At 54.1% G+C, this 21,701-nt stretch overlaps 2 protein-coding genes across 3 annotated transcripts in view; one reads left to right on the plus strand and one right to left on the minus strand.

The window, feature by feature from the left end:
* The window catches only part of LOC127030321 (maestro heat-like repeat family member 5), a 38,634-nt gene that overhangs the window by 13,119 nt on the left and 3,814 nt on the right, over positions 1-21,701 (minus strand). The gene's annotated exons all lie outside the window — the stretch shown is intronic.
* On the plus strand, positions 1,338-19,030 carry LOC127030288 (tubulin polyglutamylase TTLL13-like). Of its 2 annotated transcripts, none has more exons than XM_050916520.1 (13): positions 1,338-1,393; positions 4,527-4,839; positions 8,518-8,558; positions 9,725-9,843; positions 10,388-10,518; positions 12,113-12,269; positions 12,520-12,663; positions 13,522-13,607; positions 14,018-14,243; positions 14,800-14,984; positions 16,279-16,467; positions 16,990-17,173; positions 17,546-19,030. In XM_050916520.1, exons 2-13 carry the CDS (start codon positions 4,535-4,537, stop codon positions 17,894-17,896), a joined length of 2,118 nt encoding a protein of 705 aa, XP_050772477.1. In that variant the 5' UTR covers positions 1,338-1,393; positions 4,527-4,534; the 3' UTR covers positions 17,897-19,030. The 2 variants fall into 2 exon arrangements, with proteins under 2 accessions (XP_050772477.1, XP_050772478.1); XM_050916521.1 differs by lacking the exon at positions 1,338-1,393 and adding an exon at positions 1,406-1,425.

Below are 21,701 nucleotides of genomic sequence, written 5' to 3' on the forward strand. Positions count from 1 at the left end.
TTTAAAAGGCTATCTTCCCAGACTCCCAGCAGCTCTGCCCATTATATCGCTCCACTCAGTCTAATCACAGCACCTCATCTAGCCTCCCCAATGTGATCAGCAAACCTGCCTTTGACATTTTCCTGGTGTTTCAATAGAAACCCACTCACACTAAAACTAGGTGAAATTTCAGCTGAAGATTTTTACTGAAAAAGCTGCAGATCTAGGGACACCACCACATTTTATGGGGCGGTGCAGGAGGGGGACATGTTGGGGGGGGCACTGTGGGGGTTGGGGCTGCCAGTGGCTGGGGGCATGCTGGAGGTGTTGACAGGGGTCGAGGTTCCAAGAGATTGCAGGCGTGTTGCAGGGGGTGGTGGAAGTCTATCATATCCCCCATTATCCGTCTCTTTTAGAAGGCAAATAGTCGCAGTCTTTTCAATCTCTCCTCATACAGAAGCTGTTCCATCCCCCTAATCATTTTTGTTGCCCTTCTCTGAACCTTTTCCAATTCTAAGGTATCTTTTTTTGAGATGGGGCGACCAGAACTGTACACCCTGTTTGAAATGTGGGCATACCATGGATTTAGCTAGAGAGATTCCTCTCCTAATGATTCCCAATATTCTGTTTGCTTTTTTGACGGCTGCTTCACATTGAGTGGATGTCGTCAGGAAACTATCCACAATGACTCCAAGCTCGCTCGCTCGCTCTCGCTCTCTCTCGTTATTATGCTAAGTCCATACACAAGGCGGCTATAAATTATGTCAAGTCCAGGCCTCTCCTTGCAGAGCAGTAACAGCTAATTGAGACTCCATCATTTTATCTGTATAGTTGGGATTGTATTTTCTAATGTGCATTACTTTGCATTTATCACCATTGCATTTCATCTGCCGTTTTCTTGCTCCTCACCCAGTTTTGTGCGATAATCGGCATTGGGCTTAACTAGCCTGAGTGATTTTGTGTCGCCTGCAAACGTTGCCACCTCACTGTTTACCCCCTTGCCCAGGTTATTGCTGGGTGTGCTGCACAGCGCTGGTCCCAGGACAGATCCTTGGGGGGCCTCACTAGTCACCAGTCTCCCTTCTGAAAACAGACCATTCCTTGCTGCAAGGCATGCTGGGAGCTGTTATTTCCGCCCTTAAGCGTTGCCCCCTTACCTCAGCCAATCAAAGGCCAGTTCACCTTCCCCTGGAGCCTATCGGAGCCAGGCCAGCCAATCGATCACGTGACCGGCGGCTCCCTCTCTGTAGCGTGGGGTGGCGGGCTGTGTTCTGACCCCGCCCCCAGTGCTGGTTACCCAATAGGGGCGGGGTCTTTCGTCGCCATGGAGACAGCGTCAGGGCCTGTGGGAGCCGGAGGAGGCGCGGTTGCCCCAGGGGGCCCTCGCCCCGCCCGGATGCGGCCTGGAAACCGGGCAGGGCCGAACAGGGACGACGCCTTGGGCAGGTCCCACCCTTGGGGGACGGAGGGAGGAGAGAGCAGGGGCGGAGCAGCTCCCCTTGGGCAGGGCCCCCTGGGGGGGCAGGATCCCATCCTGGGGGAGCAGAGGGTGGGGCAGGGCCCCCTGGGGGGGCAGGATCCCATCCTGGGGGAGCAGAGGGTGGGGCAGGGCCCCCTGGGGGGGCAGGGTCCCATCCTGGGGGAGCAGAGGGTGGGGCAGGGCCCCCTGGGGGGCAGGATCCCATCCTGGGGGAGCAGAGGGTGGGGCAGGGCCCCCTGGGGGGCAGGATCCCATCCTGGTGGAGCAGGGGTGGGGCAGGGCCCCCTGGGGGGGCAGGGTCCCATCCTGGTGGAGCAGGGGGTGGGGCAGGGCCCCCTGGGGGGGCAGGATCGCATCCTGGTGGAGCAGAGGGTGGGGCAGGGCCCCCTGGGGGGGCAGGATCGCATCCTGGGGGAGCAGAGGGTGGGGCAGGGCCCCCTGGGGAGCAGGATCCCATCCTGGGAGAGCAGAGGGTGGGGCAGGGCCCCCCTGGGGGGGCAGGGTCCCATCCTGGGGGAGCAGAGGGTGGGGCAGGGCCCCCCTGGGGGGGCAGGTTCCCATCCTGGTGGGGCAGGGCCCCCCTGGGGGGCAGGATCCCATCCTGGGGGAGCAGAGGGTGGGGCAGGGCCCCCTGGGGGGGCAGGATCCCATCCTGGTGGAGCAGAGGGTGGGGCAGGGCCCCCCTGGGGGGCAGGGTCCCATCCTGGGGGAGCAGAGGGTGGGGCAGGGCCCCCCGGGGGGGCAGGATCGCATCCTCGGAGAGCAGAGGGTGGGGCAGGGCCCCCTGGGGGGCAGGATCGCATCCTGGGGGAGCAGAGGGTGGGGCAGGGCTGCCCGGGGGGGGGGCAGGATCCCATCCGGGTGGAGCAGGGGGTGGGGCAGGGCCCCTCCCTGGGGTGGGATGACTCTATCCTTGGGGGAGCAGGGGAAGGGGCAGGGCCCCCTGGGGGGAGGAGCCCATCCTGGGGGAGCAGGGGATGGGGGGCAGGGCATTGCAGGAGTTAGATCTCCCTTCTGGGTGCGGTGGATCATCTCAGGGAGGAGTAGGAGTGGTGATGGGCCTTGATGAGGGGACCTGGCCCTGCTTCCGTGGCCCACTGCCCAGCTGGAGCCACACTCCTGGGCTGTCCTAGCAGTCAGTCTCCTGTGGTGCTGCTGGTCACTGATGTTAGGCCTTACCCATACACCTGGCACACCCTTCTGCCTCACCTGGGAGGCTGGGGCGCCCTCCAGTGGCTCCGTCATATAGTTCTAGGAAGCACACTGGGCTGTGCAGTTACCTTCCGTATGACAAGCGAGGCCTGGGGTGCATTAGGACTGGCTGCTGGCCCATCACAGAGAAAGTACCTACATAGTCCCAGGGTGCTGCAGAGGGAAGCCAGTCTGTCTTTCTGTTATATTTCCAGGGTGCCCATTGCTGTCGTACCTACGAACCGTGTTCAAGTGACAGCATAGGCCTCATAACCCTCTGTTACACTGTTTCCTTTGTGCATGCCCAGGCTAATGTAATGGCAGATTTTCCTTGCCCGTGACTGACATTGCTGCCTGTCAGCCAGCACATGGTGGCATTCTAAGTATAAGGAGCTGCAAGCAGTCAGCCTTGTCCTAAATCCCCACTGACCTTCTGCCAGTGAACAGTGCAGTAAGCTGGCTTGTGTGCACCACTACACTCCCAGATATGTTAAAGATGCTTATGTGTAAGCATAACCTGAACTCAGAGCCCCATATCACACCATGCCAGACTGGCCTCATAGGCATTGCTGGTCATTATAAAGGTCGTTTATTTCCACATAAATCATTCCAATTACCTTGGACTTGAATGGAGGGTGGGGCTGGGACTTGCATGTGTGGCTTGTCCAAGCAGCAGCTCACTGACCATAACACATTCCCATCCGACAGTGCATCTGGCTAAGCATTCAGCGGTATTCTTGGGATCTTAGGAAACTTCCTGAAAAAGGGGAAAGTAAAGATCAGGTGGCTGTGGGTAGACACATCCCTCATCCAAGGGAGTGAGTGCGAGTGTGGAGCCATGGAAGCTGTAGAAGAATGGACGGTGACTGGCGCAGATGTTTGCACTGGAAAGCTATTGTGCCAAAAACTGTTAACTGGGAGGGCAATGGGGGCCAAACGTTAGACGACATGACTCTAAGCCTGTCAGTTTGTGTGTGGCAATTTAACGGTGTATAAAAATAATTAGTGACACGGTATTAAGCAGGGTTTCTCAAATGGGTCACCGCTTGTGTAGAGAAAGCCCCTGGTGGGCCCGGCCGGCATGTTTACCTGCCCCGTCCGTGGCTCCGGCCAATTGCAGCTCCCACTGGCCGCAGTTCGCTACTCCGGGCCAATGGGAGCTGCTGGAAGCAGCAGCCTGTACATCCCTCAGCCCATGCTGCTTCCTGCAGCTCCCATTGGCCTGGAGCAGTGATCCATGGCCAGTGGGAGCCGTGATCGGCCGGACCTGCAGATGGGGCAGGTAAACTCACTGGCCTGGCCCACCAGGGGCTTTCCCTACAGAAGTGGCGACCCCTGTTTGAGAAACCCTGGTATAAAGGGTCACCCTTTGCCCTATACGCTGCCTACATGCAGTAGTTTCTAAAGAGAGGGACAACACAGTCAAGCGTCAAGCCTCTTAGGTATTTTGGAGGTACAGGAGCTCTGTTGTGGAGCTAGAAAGGTCTCCTGGGGCTGCTTGTTAGATTAATCACACAGGTGAGTCTTCCCTAGAAATAGCCCCAGGTAGAGCTCCTGAAAGAGTCTAATCTGATCTTCAGTGTGACCTCTGTTACCTGGCATAGAGCAAAAGGAAAGGGAAAAAGAACAGCTGCTGTGGGTGGAAGGCTTGCTGGGGAACCAGGGCAGAGAGAGACAAGGCTGACTCCCTGGGTCATTGCCAGGGTAGGCCAGGAGAAAAGGGCAGACAGGTAAAAGAGAAAGGACTTGCCTATGCCTGGGCCTTGGCTGGGGTTGGGACACTCTGATGTTAGCTGGCGCTGGTACAAGCTGTAGTTCAGGTTGTCTTGCACATGACATACTGACTAGTTCCTTCATATGCAACTTGTAAGAGCAGCTAACAGAATGAAGATGAACTCCAATGACAGCAGCGAATCAGAGAATGATACTGAGGAAGAGGAGGAGGAGGAAGAAGAGTTTGCAAATGAACACATTAAGAGACTGGGTGGAGGAAGTAAAGATATGCGGCAGGATGGCACACTTCAGGAGGGAGCTTTTGAGACAGAGGACACATGCCTAGGGCACAAGAGTAAACACAGTTCAGGTGGGAAAAGTGATCTGGCGACGGTCTCACTGATCGATCTGGAAGAACAAATGGCAGAAGACTATGAAGCAGAGACCACTCCAAGAAAGAAAAAGAGAAAACACAGGTGAGTTTCCTGATCGACCTCCTCTGCCTTCTACTTTCTTGTGTTCCTCAGGCTGTCGTCTAGGCCTACCAGACCTCACTGTCCCACTGAACCCAAAGAGGAGCCATCAGAGGCTGTGTGGCCAGCTGCCCATTGCGTTTTGATTGACTGTTTCAGGGGCACTCAAAGGCCCCTTATCTCAGGCTGGAATGTGACATGCTGAGAATGTTACCTTTTCAGGTGTCATTACTGTGGCTGCCCAGTGCCCCACACCCCTAGGCTTCCAGTCGGGTGCCAGATGTACCACAGCTCAGAGGCAAACACTGTAGATACTTCAGCATCTGGGCCTTGTAGGCACTAGCCCTGGTGGTCCGACATGGCTAATGTGAAAGGGTATGTTTCTAGGGCTGGCAGGAAAGTTTGCAGATACGCTATCTATAGAGACTTGGGCCATTAGAATGCAAAGTGTCTGGTAGCGGGTCTTGTTTGGGCCCTGGGGCTGTCCAGTCAGGCGTCAAGACTCATCAGTATGACAGTAAGACACACGAGGTAATTGTGTGCAGCAGTTAGTTTATGTTAGTTCACTTTCTCTGCTCAGCACTGTTGAGGCCTCAGCTGGAGCACTGTGTCCAGTTCTGGGCCCCAAACATTAAGAAAGAAGTGGACAAGTTGGAATGACTCCACAGGAGAGCAACAAAAGTGATAAAAGGTTTAGAAAAACTGACCTATGGGGAAAGGTTAAACAATGTATGTTTAGTCCTGAGAAAAGGAGAGAGAGAGAGTGTGTGTGTGTGGGGGGGGGGGGATCTGATCACAGGCTTCAATTATGTTAAGAGCTGTTATAAAGAGGATGATGATCAATTGTTCTCCATGTTCACTGGAGATAGGACAAGAAATAATGGGCTTAATCTGCAGCCAGGGAGATTTATGGTAGATATTAGGAAAAACTTTCTAACTATAAGGGTAGTTAAGCTCCAGATCAGGCTTCCAAGGGAGGTTGTAGAATCTCCATCACTGGAGGCTTTGAAGAGCAGGTTGGACAAACACCTGTCAGGGCTGGTCTAAGTTTACTTGGTCCTGCCTCAGCACAAGGGGTTGGACTAGATGACTGTTTGAGGTTGGCTCCAACCCCACATTTCTATCTTCTTCTTAGCATATGCACAACATGTCTCAGGTGGCCCATGACCAGCACTCATCATCAGTTTGGGCCACTGATTGGATCATTAGCTTCCCTGGCTTGGGCTGGGTACTGACGGGGAGTGCATCATGAATGCTGATTCATGACTCCAACTTAATGCCTGTGGGGTGCCCCCTAGAGTCCAGTCTCTGTTCCAGTCAAATAGGTGTTTGCAGGGTTCCAAGTCAAGCTCAGTTAGTGGCTCTTACTGGGGCTCCAGTGCCCTGGGTTCCTGCCCAGCTGCTGTTCCTCCATGAGTACCATACAGACCTGCACACAGGTGTATCATCTGGCAGTCTGACTGTTCCACACACGTCTCTGTCCACAGAGTCTGGGGCTTCTCTCCTGCTGCTGTGCAGCTCCCATTCCCAAAACAGAACCTGGCAACATCCTGGTTCAGGACCTGCCTAGGGGAAAGGGAAGTGCAGTGGGAGGGGGTTGATGGGAATTGTTGTTTCCTTCTTTGGGAAGCCTGTGTGATGGATCTGCATCCAGTCAGCTCTGGATGGACCATTGCATGCATGTTGTGACCTGTCAAGGCTCTGGCTGCCACCTCTATGCTGAAGATGAGGGCAGTTGCAATCTGCTCTATTTTATGCACATCAAAGGCCAGATTGCAAAAATGGTGCACACAGAAGTGTATGAACAACTAACCAGTTACCTGCTTGACTGACAATTGGTACGCATGAATTATGCCGATGTGTTTTTGCACAAGCAGTTCTGAAAATCTGAGTCTGAAGTGGGCAAAGTTTGGGCATTACCACTGGGGCATCAGGGAACAATTTTTACCTAATTTATTCTAGAACTTCTGTCCTCAAATGCAAAGGGAGAAACAGATATTATCCCTTGTCAGAAATGTTCAGTTAGCTTGTTTATTCATATGAAAAACAAGCATTTGGTGAGTAGTGGCCAGGGAGAACATGTGTGCCAGGTCTCAGCCACTTACCATCAAACACCCTTCAAAAAAGGTCAGACAAAAGTAGAATGAATAATGGGCAGCTCTGAATTTTGGGGCCTGGAACTTATTAGGGTATTTGGAGGATGTTCAAAATCAGAGAAGGAATCTCGAGTCACTCAGATTCCCCTAATGAGAAATTCCAAATGGGAATCCACCTTCCATTCCTTGCTCCAGGCCTGTCCGCCCTGTGCTGGGACCAGAGCAGGTTTGTTGAGTGCTCCTGTGCAGATAGACATTGTTCAGTCACCATGGTTGCACAAGTCGCTGTGTATGGGAAACCAAATGCACATAGTAGGGAAGTTTGGGCTGTGATGACATCATGTCTCTGGGATCTAGAATTCACAAAACAAAATCTGCAAAATGTTTCTTTAGTTCTATCATCCTAGCTGGCCTGGGAGCTGCCATCTAATGGCAGCACAGGGGCTGCCCAGCCTAGGAGGACAAGGGATGGGGCCTGTCATGGTACAATTCCCCACTCTGAACCTTAGCGTCCAAAAGATGGAGTACCAGCATGAATTCCTCTAAGCTCAGTTACCAGCTTAGAACCTGTAGCGTTGCCACCAACCAGGAAATCCAGTGCCCGGTACACTCTGGTCCCCCAAAAAACCTTGCCTGGGGACCTCCAAGACCCAGATCCTCTGGATCTCAACACAAGGAAAGTAAACCCTTTCCCTCACTGTTGCCCCTCCCAGGCTTCCCCTCCCTGGGTTACCCTGGAAGATCACTGTGATTCAAACCCCTTGAATCCTGAAACAGAGAGGAAAATGCGCCTTCCCCCCTCCTTCTCTCTTCCCCTCCCAGATTCTTCCTGAGAGAAAGTAATCCTGGCACAGAGAGAAATCAGCCTCTCTCTCCCTCTTCCCTCCTTTCTCCCCACCAATTCCCTGGTGAATCCAGACCCAGTCCCCTGGGATCTCACCAGAATTAAAAAAAACAATTAGGTTCTTAAACAAGAAAAGCTTTTAATTAAAGAAAGAAAAACAGTAAAAATGATCTTGTAAATTGAAGATGGAATATGTACTGGGTCTTTCAGCTATAGACGCTGGGAACACCCTCCCAGCCTAAGTATACAAGTACAAATTAAAATCCTTTCAGCAAAATACAAATTTGAACTTCTTCCAGCCAAATACACATTTGCAAATAAAGAAAACAACCATAAGCCTAACTCGCCTTATCTACCTAGTACTCACTAGTCTGACCTTATAAGAGCCTGTATTGGAGAGATTGAAGAGAAACCTGGTTGCATGTCTGGTCCCTCTGAGCCCCCAGAGTGAACAACAACCAAACACTAACAGCACACGCAAAAACTTCCCTCCCTCAAGATTTGAAAGTATCCTGTCCTCTGATTGGCCCTCCGGTCAGGTGACAGCCAGGCTCACTGTTCTTGTTAACCCTTTCCAGGCAAAGAGATATGAAGCACTTCTGTTCTATTAACTTTTCTTATCTGTTTATGACAGGGCCCTTCAGTAAAGCTGGCTAGGAATAGCTCCCTGCAGCCTGCCCACTCTGGTAACCAGGGCATGTCTGCGCTGAGCCACTGCTTTCTCCTCTCTCTCCATTCCAGGCTGCTGTCTATCAACCTGACCAACTGCAAGTATGAGAGCGGTGAGTTGAAGGCAAGCCAGGACTCCTGTTCAGACCATATCTCACTGTGGCAAGTGCTGTGGAGCCCCCACACCTGGCTGGAGAAGGCTGTTAGCACTGGGTTTGGGCTGTGCAATGGCTTTAATGGATTGATTGCTGTTTTGGAGGTGACTTTTGCCCTGGGCCAGCTTGCCCAGACTTTGGGCTGAAGCTCTCTCTGCACTTAGTGGGTGCAGCTCTGGTCACAGCACTGGGAGCTTCCCACCCACACTGCCCCTGCCAGTGCGTCTCACTCACCCCTGGTCTGGAGAGCCTCACCCCTCTAGGGATGAGAAGGGAGTTTAGTCTCCATAGCACATTCTCTATCAAGATTGGCAACAGGGGCTCAGGTACTGCCAGTTGTGAGGCAGGTGTTTGCAGTGTTGACACTCGTGCACTGAAAACTATGCACTCCTTTCACTTACAGTAGGACACTGAGCAGCCTGGGATGGCAGTGATTTGCATATATTACTTGCCTGGGCTGGATCTGTGCAGGAGACCCCTCCCCTCCTGCCAATGCCTCCAGGAATGAACTTTGGGCAGGTGGTTTAGGATTCTCACCTTACTCCTCTCTGTGGGAGGGAGCGATATTAGAATACATATGACAGCATCTCTGTCCAGGTGGCTATTGGCAGGTATTGGTTAATGCCAATTATACACAAGTTCCATATTATGGAGCACAATTGCTATACTGAAAGTTACAGTCTCATCTGCTGTGGAGAGACCACAGAGTTTCTAGATGGAATGATGGACACTGGATACCTCCCCCCGGGAGCTGCCAGATACTATGATGATGGGCACCTTCTAAGAAGCTGAGGTGAACTGGGTATCTCCAAAGAGCTGGGGTCAGGCCCCTGCCCCTTTCCTGGGACCGCCAGACAAATGCGCTTCCAGGGTTGACGTATTTCATTAGTCCAGGAGTGAGATCCAGTGGACAGTTCAGCTAAGGGAGGTGTATGTTCCTGCTGCTTTCCCCAGGATCCCACCGGGTCTTTCTCCCCTTTGGAGGTGTAGGTGGAAGTCCTGGGGTGTTCTTTCCTTTGCCTGTCTCTTCCCATCTACTTCAGCTGAGAGATGTGTGAACGCTTGGGGCCCATCTCCCGATCCCACTTGGAGATGCCTCTTGCCATGTGCTTGCTTTGCTACAGTGAGGCGTGCTGCCCGACACTGTGGTCTAAAAGAAGTGGGGGAGGATGAGGAGTGGACGGTGTACTGGACTGACTGCTCGGTCTCTCTGGAGCGCGTCATGGAAATGAAGAGGTTTCAGGTAAAGACCCCTCCATGGACAGGCCGCGAGTGGGAGTTGCTCAGGCAAGGACGAGGAAGGGAGGAGTTGGTTGGATGTCATGCGGTGCCGTGAAGTAGAGTATCCAAGGTCAGCATCGGTGCTACTCTTCTGTTACCTATGGGACAATCCCCACAGCCTGTCAATGTCTGTACCAGGGAGAGCAGGATCCCTGCAGCACTCTGAGCCTTTACCCCATTAGTACCCCTGAGGTGGAGCCATCAGCCACAGGTTGAAGGACAGCTGGAGAGCTGCCATCCTCTCTGTTGCTGAGTCCTTGTTCAGCACATGGTTCTTGTTCATCAGCTGCTCCTCTCCGTGAATCATGCTGTTCTTGGAGAGGGGAAGCCACAGGTTTGAGAGAAGAGTGAACTCACCTCCCACTGATGGGGCTCAGAGCAAGCACACCTAGCAGAGCAGCTGTCTTCCTGTCCTGTTCTTCCCTGAACTGACTCACATTGGCTCTGGAGGGTTATCACTTCTGCTCCTTTTGCCGACTTCTCCTTTCTGCTACACATTGTTTCAGAAAATCAACCATTTCCCGGGGATGACAGAGATCTGCCGGAAGGACCTGCTGGCCCGCAACCTCAACCGCATGCTCAAACTCTTCCCCAAAGAGTACAGCATCTTCCCCCGCACCTGGTGCCTGCCTGCTGAGTGAGTGACCAGCACTGCCAGCCAGCAGCAGCAGGACAGATGGATGCTGTCTGCAGGGAAGGGAGGTCAGAGTAGTGGGAACCACTGGACTTAGCTTCCGTGGGGAAGGTGCTTTCTGGAGGATCCGCTGCTGACTCTGGGCCTCAGTAGCCTTCCTTGGAATGTAAGACGATGGGGCTCTATATTTAAAGAGTCCCAGATCTCGGATTGTAATCACACTGTATTAGGTTGTGGAATCGTTCTCCTCACGGAAGGGGTAGGAGCCCCATCCCTAGAGGGATTTAAATCTGAATTGGACTAAGCCTCAGGAAATAGACTGCAAAGGAATCCTGCCCTGGCCCTCAGTGTGCAGAGGGATGATCCTAAAAGGTCGTTTTTGTTTCTGACTTCTGTGATTCTGTGGGATTTCCCCTGACAGTCCATGAGCACCCCTCCTTGGTCAGCTGGAGGGATCCTTCAGGGTGGTGTGCAGGACCTGGCCGCTCCTGGGTGGAGCGCAAGGCTCATTGCTAGCCATGTGTCTGCCGTGGTGCCATGGTCTCAGCTGGCTGCCTCCCAGCACACAAGCACCCTTGGCTTTGTCCTTTGCAGGGGCGGGAGGCTTTCAGCACACAATCCAGAAGAGGGCTAGAAGGGATCACAGCAGTATGTGGTGAGGCATCAGTTCACAGGCAGAGGGATCAATAACCTGTGGACAGGGCGTTCAAACTGGGGCCTGAAGCACACTCCTAGCTTCATATTTAGGCATCTAAATAAGTGGCCTGACTTTCAAAATTGAAGTGCCCAGCAGCTGGCATTGGAACCAATCAGTGTGCAGCACTGTTGGAGATTAGGCCATCTCTGGCCTCCTCTCATGTCCATCCCTGTCCTGGCTATGCCCCAGGTCAGAGCACCCTGGCCTGGGCCTCCGGCCTCCTCTTATGTCCATCCCTGTCCTGGCTATGCCCCAGGTCAAAGCACCCTGGCCTGGGCCTCCGGCCTCCTCTCTCGTCCATCCCTGTCCTGGCTATGCCCCAGGTCAGAGCACCCTGGCCTGGGCCTCCGGCCTCCTCTCATGTCCATCCCTGTCCTGGCTATGCCCCAGGTCAAAGCACCCTGGCCTGGGCCTCCGGCCTCCTCTCTCGTCCATCCCTGTCCTGGCTATGCCCCAGGTCAGAACACCCTGGCCTGGGCCTCCGGCCTCCTGTCACATCCATCTCTGTCCAGTTTGGCAAATGTGTTTTCAGGAGAGCCCGCAGGAAAGCTGCAGTTGTAGTTTATTGTTTCATTCTCCTTTGTGGCCAGGGTTGGTTACTTTCCCCCTGCTCCCTCCACAGTAGTAGAGCTAAAACCTTGCTGGGTCCTGACTAGGCAGCAGCTGCTGTTCTGTTACCCTTTCTCTGTGGCGGAGGCGGTGCTGAGAGCCGTAAAGGCTTTCTCCCCCAGGCTGTGATGAGACAGTGATAAATAATGTTCTTCAGGAGTAGCCCAGTGTGGTGCAGGACTGCTCTTCTGGCTGCCCCACCAGTGCTGAGCCCTGCATGGCCCAGCATGCAGTGCTCCAAACAGCCATGAGTCCTGCAGCTCTAACAGTCACTGCTTCTTCATTACATAGCTATGGAGATTTCCAGGCCTACGGGCGCATGAGGAAAAACAGGACGTACATCTGCAAGCCAGACAGTGGCTGCCAGGGGAGGGGCATCTTCATAACCCGCAACCCAAAGGAGATTAAACACGGGGAGCACCTGATCTGCCAGCAGTACATATCCAAGGTAACAGGGCTCCCACTGTCCTGGAAAAAAGGTGTGAGCTGGCCTCCCATGTCCTTCCGGTGTCCTGTGCCCCACTCCTGCCAGCCTGCCACTGTGAAAGCTCAGCCAGCAGCATTGAGGTTGCCACCTCCCAGCAGGGCCATCCTCAGTCTGCCCTCAGCACTTCTTCCCAGCTGGGAATGCAGAGCCTGAGCCATGCAGTTAGCAATGCTATTGTATCTCACGGGCACTCCTCCCTTTTCTCTCACAGCCCTTCCTTATTGATGGCTTCAAATTTGACCTGCGAATCTACGTCCTGGTCACATCCTGTGACCCCCTGAAGATTTTTGTCTATGAGGAAGGGCTGGCCCGGTTTGCCACCATGAGGTACATCGAGCCCAGCAGCAGCAACCTGGTAAAGAAGGGACGTTTCCAAGCAACTGGCGTAGCGTCAATAGGATTAACACACACTTGTCCTAAGGGCACGCAGACACTGGGAAGTCAGGGCCTCGTTCTCTTCTTCTCTCTCCTCTGCTTCCTGCTCTGTTCTGCCTTTCCCCCATTCCTTTTGCTCCATGTCAGGATGGTTATTTCAGGAGCTCCAGGATCCCCCCGGTGCACAGCCCCCATTCCCTCCGGTCTGCTCTGCTCCCTGCTTTGCCCAGGCTTCAGGGGCAGAACAGGGAGCAGGGTGATTATTCCCCTGGCAGCATCCAGAGATGGCAGGAGGCCAAATGGAGAATGGGGAGATGGGAAGGGAAAGGGAGAAATAATAAATGGAGATATACCTGTCTCCTAGAACTGGAAGGGACCCTGAAGGGTCATTGATTCCAGCCCCCGGCCTTCACTAGCAGGACCAAGTACTGATTTTGGCAGATGGTTCCTCAGAAGCCATTGCCAGCGGCTTAGATGACACCAGTCTCCATGCAGCTCTAATTTGTGCTGGGGTGGACAATCTGAGAGATGCGTCCAGGACCAGCTGGCTGCTGCTGCACCGAGCAGATTTCAGCCACAGCGGGCCCATACCACCTGTTCATAGGTTTGTGTGGTTTTGATGCTGACCTGAAATCAGGCATCTCAGAGTGAAGGGGCGAAGAATTTAGGCCTGGGGTGAAGGAATGGCCTTGGGGAGGGGAGGAGGTGGTGGTGCTGGGGTAGAGGTGAACAGCAGTTGCTGGATAGAAGGCTAAGCATTGCTGGGCATCTGGGGCCTTTTGTCTCTCACTGGCACTTGGAGATTGAGTGTGAAGGTCTCTTGCTGTCCCTCTCTCAGGATGATATCTGCATGCACCTAACCAACTATGCTATCAACAAACATAATGAAAACTTCATCCGAGACGACATGATGGGCAGTAAGAGGTACCATCCTGCCTATGCCACCAGATCCCCTCATTCACCTCCTGCTGGGAGGCCCTATTGATGGGGCTGGCATGCTTCCTTCACTGGGGCTGCGTGCTGTAGAGGCTCACCCCGTGTCAACGTTCTCTTTTAAGGTCACAGGTGGAGGTCACCTGCGTCAGTGTCTTGGGCTCCTAGGCCAACTGTCTCTTTGCTTGTTAATTCTGAGCACAGAACTGCCCCCTCAGGGGCTCCTGTATCTGGAGTGCCTCTGGGGCTGTCTGGCTTTGTAAGAAACAGCACCAGGGCTCAGTCCCCTGAGTTCCCCATGCCTTTCTGACCCATGGAGCCAGTGTGGTGACATTGCTTGCTACTGCTGCAGAAGCACTTTGACTTGGACAGGTCTGATCACCACCTTGTTCCCCAAACAGGAAACTGTCTACCTTGAATGCCTGGATGATGGACAACAGCTGCAACACAACAGAACTCTGGGAAGACATTGAGGACATCATTATAAAGACCCTTATCTCAGCCCACCCTGTTCTGAAGCACAACTACCGCACCTGCTTCCCCAACCACATCACTGGCTGTGCCTGCTTTGAGATTCTGGGCTTTGACATCCTGCTAGACAGAAAGCTGAAACCCTGGCTGCTGGAGGTGAGTGAAAACCCCTCCGGTGGCCTGGAACTCTCCCCCTCTGCACAGCAGATGGTTGGGGGCTTTTGTCGCCCAAGGAGAGAAGTAGAACTAACACCTGGGGCAAGTTGCAGACAGTTTTAGTTTGATTGATGCTGCCACCTGCAATCTCTGCAGCTCTCCGTTCAATGAGGAGCTCTGGAGGCAAATAGCCAAGTAATCTCCAGTGCACAAGGAAATGTCGCCCAAGTTCCTGGGGTAATAACGGGGACTTCCCTGAGTCACAGGGCTGCGTGGCTCTCGCAGCACCAGTCAGACCTGCATGTGCCCTCCTCAGTGTCCTTGGTGGTCAGTGAGAGGCCAGTGGCTGATCTTTAGATGGCAGTTTGTGCCAGGAAAGCAGCAACAGCCAGCAGCAACCCCACGCAGCAGCACAATGCTTACTGCTGTTCCCATGGTAGGAAAGAGTGCAACTGTAGGACAAGGGGCTGCCTGAGAGGAAAGAAGGGTCTGAGGCTGCAATCTGGCTGCCTGCAGCAGATTTGTAGAGCTGCACATGTGCCACTTGTCTTGGCAGGTGAATCACTCGCCCAGTTTCACCACGGACTCGCGCTTGGACCGAGAGGTGAAGGACGCTTTGCTCTGTGACACCATCAAGCTGATAAACCTGCGAGCCTGTGACAAGAGGAAGGTGCTGGAAGAGGACAAGCGACGGGTGAAGGAGCGACTCTTCCAGGCCCACCAGCCACCTCGTGAAGCCAGGTACTGCTTCCCCCAAGGAGGAGTGCTGCAGGCCTTTGGGGAGAAGAGAACAGAGGAACAAGCATGAGAGGCCAAAGGCTGCTTTGTGGCCATTTGAAATCCCTCTGAGGTTGTGGCACTGTCGAGAACATTGTCACCTGTAACAAGGGGAGTGGGCCCAGACTTTCATCATTCTACGGGAGATCCATGATTGAGGCTCCCAGCCTCTGGGACGTGTCTGATTCCTGGGACTCTGTAAGCAGCCTGGGACGGGGCTGAGTCCTACCTCTCCCATTCAGTTGCATCTGCTTTGGTCACAAGGCCCTCCCTGGCCATCCTGGAGCACCCTACCTGGTGACACGTGGCCTTTTTCCCACAAATGCTTTGAGACTCCAACTTCTCCATAGGGTTGCCAACTCTGACTGAAGCTATTTAGGGAGATATTCCTCCCCACCCCAACATGATGTAATGTCATTTTCTTAAAATATCCTATTAAAATCTCCCAGATTGCTTTCAATAGTCTCTGCGAGATTGATGCCGATTCCGGGAGACTCCCAGCCAATCCTGGAGGGTTGACAATCCTACTTCTCCACAAAGCAGCATTGCCTCCTTGCCCACTCGTGCAGACGTGTCTACTCACGTCTAAAGCCAATGCACAACTGTTGAGGCCAGTTTGGATTGGCCGCCTATTGAGGCAGGGTGGGCAGGAGCTCCCTCCCACACACCAGTTTCAATTAATTACATTAGGTAACTAAAGCTTGGACCTGTGGTGTGCTCTGCTGCCCCTGGGTCCAGAGGTGCTCAAACTAGGGTGCTGGGGGAGCTGCTGCACCCCTGGATTGAAGTGTTTTCCATCATATCCAGGGGTTACAGTTATGTTCAAGGGCTTTCAGCCCCTCCACTATAAAAACTGCTCCAACCCCATTGCATGGGGCTGGGCTGCCCCCTCTCCCAGGCTGGAGTGCTCAGAGCTGGATGAAAGGTGGCAGGCCCAGCTGAGACACCTGAGCTCTTGTGAACTGGTACTCTTGGCTGAGAAGGGTGGGGACAGTGAGAGGAGCTCTGAGCCTCCCTGCTTTGCCTGTACTGCCCAGCTGGAGGAGATACCGACCCCGAGTGGGAGATGCATTGGCTTGGTGCAGTGAATGCACGCCGGGGTTCCCAGATCGGGAGGGGAAGGGAAGGGGAGAAAAGCCAGCTAGACTCTTGGACAGGGCAGCGTCTGGAACTTGTCTCAGCCTGCTGCCTGTACAACAGTCTCCAGGGATGTGTCTCCATGGCTCCTCCTGCTTTCATCTTTATTTTCTGATGGCAGACGTGAGAAGTTAGAGAGCAGCCAGGCGGCCTGGCTGGCCCAAGCGGAGAAGTATGAGAACACGCACCTGGGAGGGTACCGGCGCATTTACCCCACGCACGAGACAGACAAGTATGAGCCATTCTTCAAGCACAGTGGCTCCCTCTTCCAGGAGACGGTGGCTTCCAAGGCAAGAGAGGAGTGTGCCAGGTACATTGCTCCTGTGGAAAAGCCCTCCTCATTGGATGCCATGGGGCAGAGAGTGTTCACCGCTGGTCTCTCTGCTGGGAACACCTGCTGCTGCCTAAAGCATGGGCTATGGGTGGGGGAGTGCCTAGGAGAGGAGCCCTGGCTCCATTGCCAGGGGATGGGGAAGGCACTGTGTCCTCCACATAACCTCTCTGCCCTGCCTCTGGATCTGAGAGGGAGACATGCCAGAGTCCATTGTTTATGGATTCTGGAAGTGGTTTATAGCATGCGTCCTGCTGCATCTGAGTAGGCCCCGTCTCTACCCTATCTAGGTGGCACAACCTGGTGCAAAGGGCATTTCCTTATGGGGATGGTAACAGCTTTTGAAAGCCCGGGGCCATTTCCCAGCACATTTGTCATCCCGGATCCTGCTCCTGATAGCAACCTTTGGCTGTGCTGTATGTCCCCTCCATTGGGGTCAGCACAGCTTGGCACAAGATCTCACACTGAGCATCAGTGACCAAGATTGTTGGTTCGTGCCAGGCAGCAGCTGGAGGAAATTCGCTTGAAGCAAGAGCAACGAGAGGTTACTACTGGGAAGAAGAAAAAGGAGCGAAAGGAGAACCTGCAGGAAAAGTCCGCTGGGGAGAAATCCCGCATCCGCAGCAAGGCCAAGGCTCCTCCCACTCGCCTCACCTACAACAGCGCCAGGACCTGCGACAGGAAGGTACCACTGCTCCAACCAGCATGCAGCTCCATGGGGCGGGTCAGATGGAGCCACCTGGCACCAGAAGGAGAGCTGGGGGCACTGACATCTCCCACCCCAGCCAAGGACAGAGCTCGTCTTCATGGAGTTTGTACTGCTGCTGACCTGTGCTGGGAACAGCCAGCCCATGGAAGTCTATGGCCCCCCCACCCCCTTACCCCTGCCTGGAGTCTGTGGCCAGAGTCTTCTTCCTGCTCCACACTGGAACTTGTGGCCCAGGCCCTGTTCCTGACCCCAGCATAGTTTGTGGCCGCAGTCGCTCTCCTCCCTCTGTTAATCTGTGGCCCAGCCCCCCAGACCATGCTGTAATTCGAGGTGTATTTCTGTCCTAAGGTGCAGCAGATGGTGTTTGACTCCATGCGGCCCCAGGAGATAGTGGAAGATGAGGAAGTAGAGAGAATCAAGGCTCTTCTGCAGCGCGAAAACCTCATACGGGGTCTGGGCATCGTGGATCAGCTCTCTCGGCTGCTTCACACAACTGAGCCCAGGCCTGTGGATGTCCACAGGCCCCACATCAATATCTCCGAGAGCCAGGTAAAGGTGGGCTGCTTAGAGGCATCTCCCAGGGCTAGTGCAGTAGTTAGTGTTCTTGGTGATCCTGCACACACAGGAGCAGGAGGAGCTGAGGACACGGGGCACCGCTGGCCTGGAGAAGTTCCTCTCGCTGGGGTAAGTGAGAAATGAGGGCTGGGGCTGGGTCCTTGGGTTGGCCTGTTTTTATGGTAATTTTTCCTGTGTTCAAAAGGGTCAAAAAGTGATTCCTTAGGGACACCTCAAGAGCTCAGAGGAGGGTCCAGGCTCCTGACATGAGGGGTCTCATCTTATCAGCATCCCATGGAACAGAACAGAGGAGCCTGCTCTCTGAATATGGAAGTGCTGCCTCTGGACCCCACAAGTCCCAATGTGCAGTACAGCCTGCTGTCCTGGCTCGAGGCTGAGCTGTGCATACTGGAATATCTGGTCTCAGTGCCCTTGTCTTCACTAGGGAACACAGGTGTGTTCCTCACCTGAGGTAGCAAACAGGAGTAAAAGCCTTGTGAAAAAGAGGAGCTGCTCTGCTGGAGAAGAAGGGGCTGTTGTTCTCGGCCAGCTCTACACTACAGTTTTGTCAGCACAGCTGTGTTGGTGAGGGATGTGAAGACACACACAACCCACAGGCTCTGCTGGCAGAACCCCGGTGTAGACACAGCTGTGCCCACAGACGAGCTCTCTGCTGGCTTAGCTAGCGTCATTTGGGGAGGTGGCCTTTCTACAGGGGCCAAAAAATTCCTCCTGTTGACATATGCTCTGCGGGCATGGCTGCATGGGCAGAGCCTGTGTCGTGTAGACTAGCCCATATAGTCACTTGTCAGACTTGAACTGCACTTGTGGTATATTTCCAGTGATCAAGTGCAGGATGTGGGGAGAGGGTTCCAGTCACATGCCACAGGATGGCTGGTATTACTGCCCACGTGAGCTCCTGTAGGCACTGGAAATGCCTTGAATGCCCCTTCCTCCTGCAGTGAAAAAAATTACTGTCATCTGTAGGGAAAACAACAAGTTTGGGGAAGCCAGAGTCTCTGTCAGACACCAAGCCTTTGTCAGGGAAAACATATGGCCATGAGTGTGATGTTCTGCTGCACTCCCTGTCCTAGTGCCAATCTTCATATACCAATGAGCAGCAGCAAGAGAATGGGGACCTACAATGCTGGGCCATTAGACATCCCATAAAGATCAGATCACCTTTAGATACGGGGGCTATTTCTCCATTTCAGTAATAGTTTTACTGGCTGAAGAAAGTGAACTCTGGAGTAGCTGTCTAGGAGCTGGGAGACCTATGTAAAGGGAGCCCTTTGACCCTATTCATGTCACCCTCTGAGAGCCCATAGAAGGGCCAAAGGAGGAATAAAGGGCAAGAGGTGAAGCAGGCCCTGAGCCTCTGTCCCATCCTCCCATCCTCAAATGTGGAGCTTCCTGAGCTTCACTTGGGCAGACAGTCTGTAGCTCTGGCACAAAGGTCCTTCCGCGCCATACGGGGCAGGGAGATCTCTGCCTGGGAGCACGGGGAATGGGATGGGGGTCAGAGCAAGGAAAGAGGGGAGGGGTATGGGAGTGAAGGGAAGAGCTCATACCCCAGATGAAGGAAGTTTGGGGTGAGAGGGAAGGACCCTGGTCCACAGAGAGGGGAGAGACTTCTGTCAGTGACAGGGGCCTCCATTTCCCCTTCCACTAGCCCCCCATTTACAGTGAGACAGAGCAATACCTGCAGCAGGGAGCGGGAGTTGCTGAACGTGGGAGGGGAACCCTGAAGGGCATCAGAAGAGGCTCAGCCCTTGCAGCACCTCAGGCACCTGGTGCAAATGCCGGATGCTGCGGAGCTGACCCATCAGCTTGGCGGTGACATCCTCCCCCTGCAGGGGAAGGAGAACATGTCAGAGACTGAGACACTGCCCAGGAATCAGGGAGGATTAAGGGACCCTGGAACCAGCACCATTTCCACCCAGCAGCTGCTCATGTCTGAGTGGTGGATTCACCCTCCTGATCCTCAGGATGGAGGCTTCTTGTCCTCTCTAGTGACCTCCAGTGCCAGCCCCCCTCCTTGTACGGTTAGCTCCTGCCACCTCCCCCTCAGCGCCCCTGACAGCTGTTCCACCTCCAACCCACCTGGGGACACCGCTCAAGTTGGTAGAACCCTCTCCTCCACCCCCACCTCCATCCCCGCCCGGGTAGGGCAGGAGGGATTCTGACAGCAGTGAAGTGGCATGCGGGGAGGTTGAGACCTTACCCCAAGTCACCCCAGTGACAAATGCTGATGCCACAGGATGGCAGCCCTGTGAACGGGGCAGGTCAGCAGCCCCTGCTGACTGAATCCTCCCATTCTCTCTGGAGTGAGTGCAGCCCTGCCAGCAGCAGGACAAGCTTCCCCCACACTCAGAACTACCTGGCCAGTCGCCATCACCCATCAGTCCTTGGCCTCCCAGGCTGCCAGTGATGGGAGCAACTCTAGGCGGTGGCTCGGGTGACATGGACACTAGGCCATAGGGAAATGTGTGCAGCTCTGTGGGGCAGGAAAGGTTCACAGAGGGCACTCAGAGGAGTCTCCTGCCCTTCCCAGGAGTGAGAGCAGAACATCACATCGTAAGAACACAAGTCCATGAAGTTCAGAAGTCCCCACTAGGCTCCCTGCTCCCTGGCCAGCAAATGGTGATCGGATGGGAATGAGGCCTGGGCCCCGCCCCAATATCCTGAGTCAAATGCAGCTGCTTACCTTGTACCCCAGCAGTTGCTCGGCTTCCCCCAGGATGGCGTATGTGAGGAGAAGCCCAGCCTGGCAAATACACAGCAGGGGGTGGTGGATCGCTGCCACTGCTGTCTTAAGGAAGTGTTCTCTCTGCCCCGCAGAGAAGAATTTTCCAAAGACCTAAAACCAACAGGACATGAGGCTGCAGCAGGTAGCCCAGAGCCAGCCTCCAAGCCCTGGAGATAGAATGGCCTCAGCATCTGGTACCCCAAAGGGAGGGTAAGAGAGCTGCTGTAGCCAAGGTGGTTCATTCCCCAGGAGGCTTTCAGGGTCCCATGGCTCAGGGAAGCCCCTTTATGAAAAGGTGGCAGATGCTTAGGGACCAAAGCCTCCAGTGGCTCTTTCTGGAGGGCAATTGATCGCAGGGGCCATGATGGGCTGGAAATAGATCTCTAATGTGGGTGAGCAAGGCCCACTCTGCTGTGCAGCGCACAGAGATTATATGGGACCCTGTATTGCTTCCAACAGAGAGATCTTCTACACCTCAGTGGCTAGAGGAGTGTGCGTGACGGGATTGGGAGGGAGGTTGGAGCTGACAGACCAAAGGTCTGTTTCTCCCAAATTAGTGATTTCTCTAATAGCTGGGTATGGCCTCGGCAGCACCTTGGTATCTGCCAAAGGGAATCCAATCTATAACCTGAGCAGGATAAGGAGACTCATGTCCCAGTCCCCATCACAGACACTCCTAGGAAACTTTTTTTCTGCTGCAGCAATTCAGCTTGTGGGAGGCAGGACAAGCTCACACAGCCTCTCTCACATGGCGTCTATAGAGCAGCATTGTGTAGATGCACTTGTAGATCCAGGAGCCATTCCAAGGCCTCCTCAGTGATGTTGTGGAAATCACCCATTTCACCTTTGACTCCAATCTGGGGGCACTGGGTTATGGTGTGTTCCAAGGTTTGGATGGTCTCAGCACAGTTGTGAGACGGGGGAGGGGGCGGGGTCTTTGATTTTCTACATGTGCAGCAAGTAGTCGCAAGTTGGGTCAGTGACAATGTGCTTCTTTGGCACAGTGGCTGAGATCCAGATACTCTGCCGTTCCCTGGCCGGGTCTGGAGACACGAGGAGGGCGCATGTGGTGCATATTGGCTCTGGAGCTCACTGTATCCACTACCCAGTTCCCAGGTTGGGGCATTCTACTTCCTGACTGGCAATAGAATTGGGCAAATCCCGCCTCCTTTCTCTGCTTCTACAGGGTGCAGGGAATTA

The sequence above is a fragment of the Gopherus flavomarginatus genome, chromosome 10 (genome assembly GCF_025201925.1).
Source record: "Gopherus flavomarginatus isolate rGopFla2 chromosome 10, rGopFla2.mat.asm, whole genome shotgun sequence".
NCBI classification, from domain to species: Eukaryota; Metazoa; Chordata; order Testudines; family Testudinidae; genus Gopherus; species Gopherus flavomarginatus.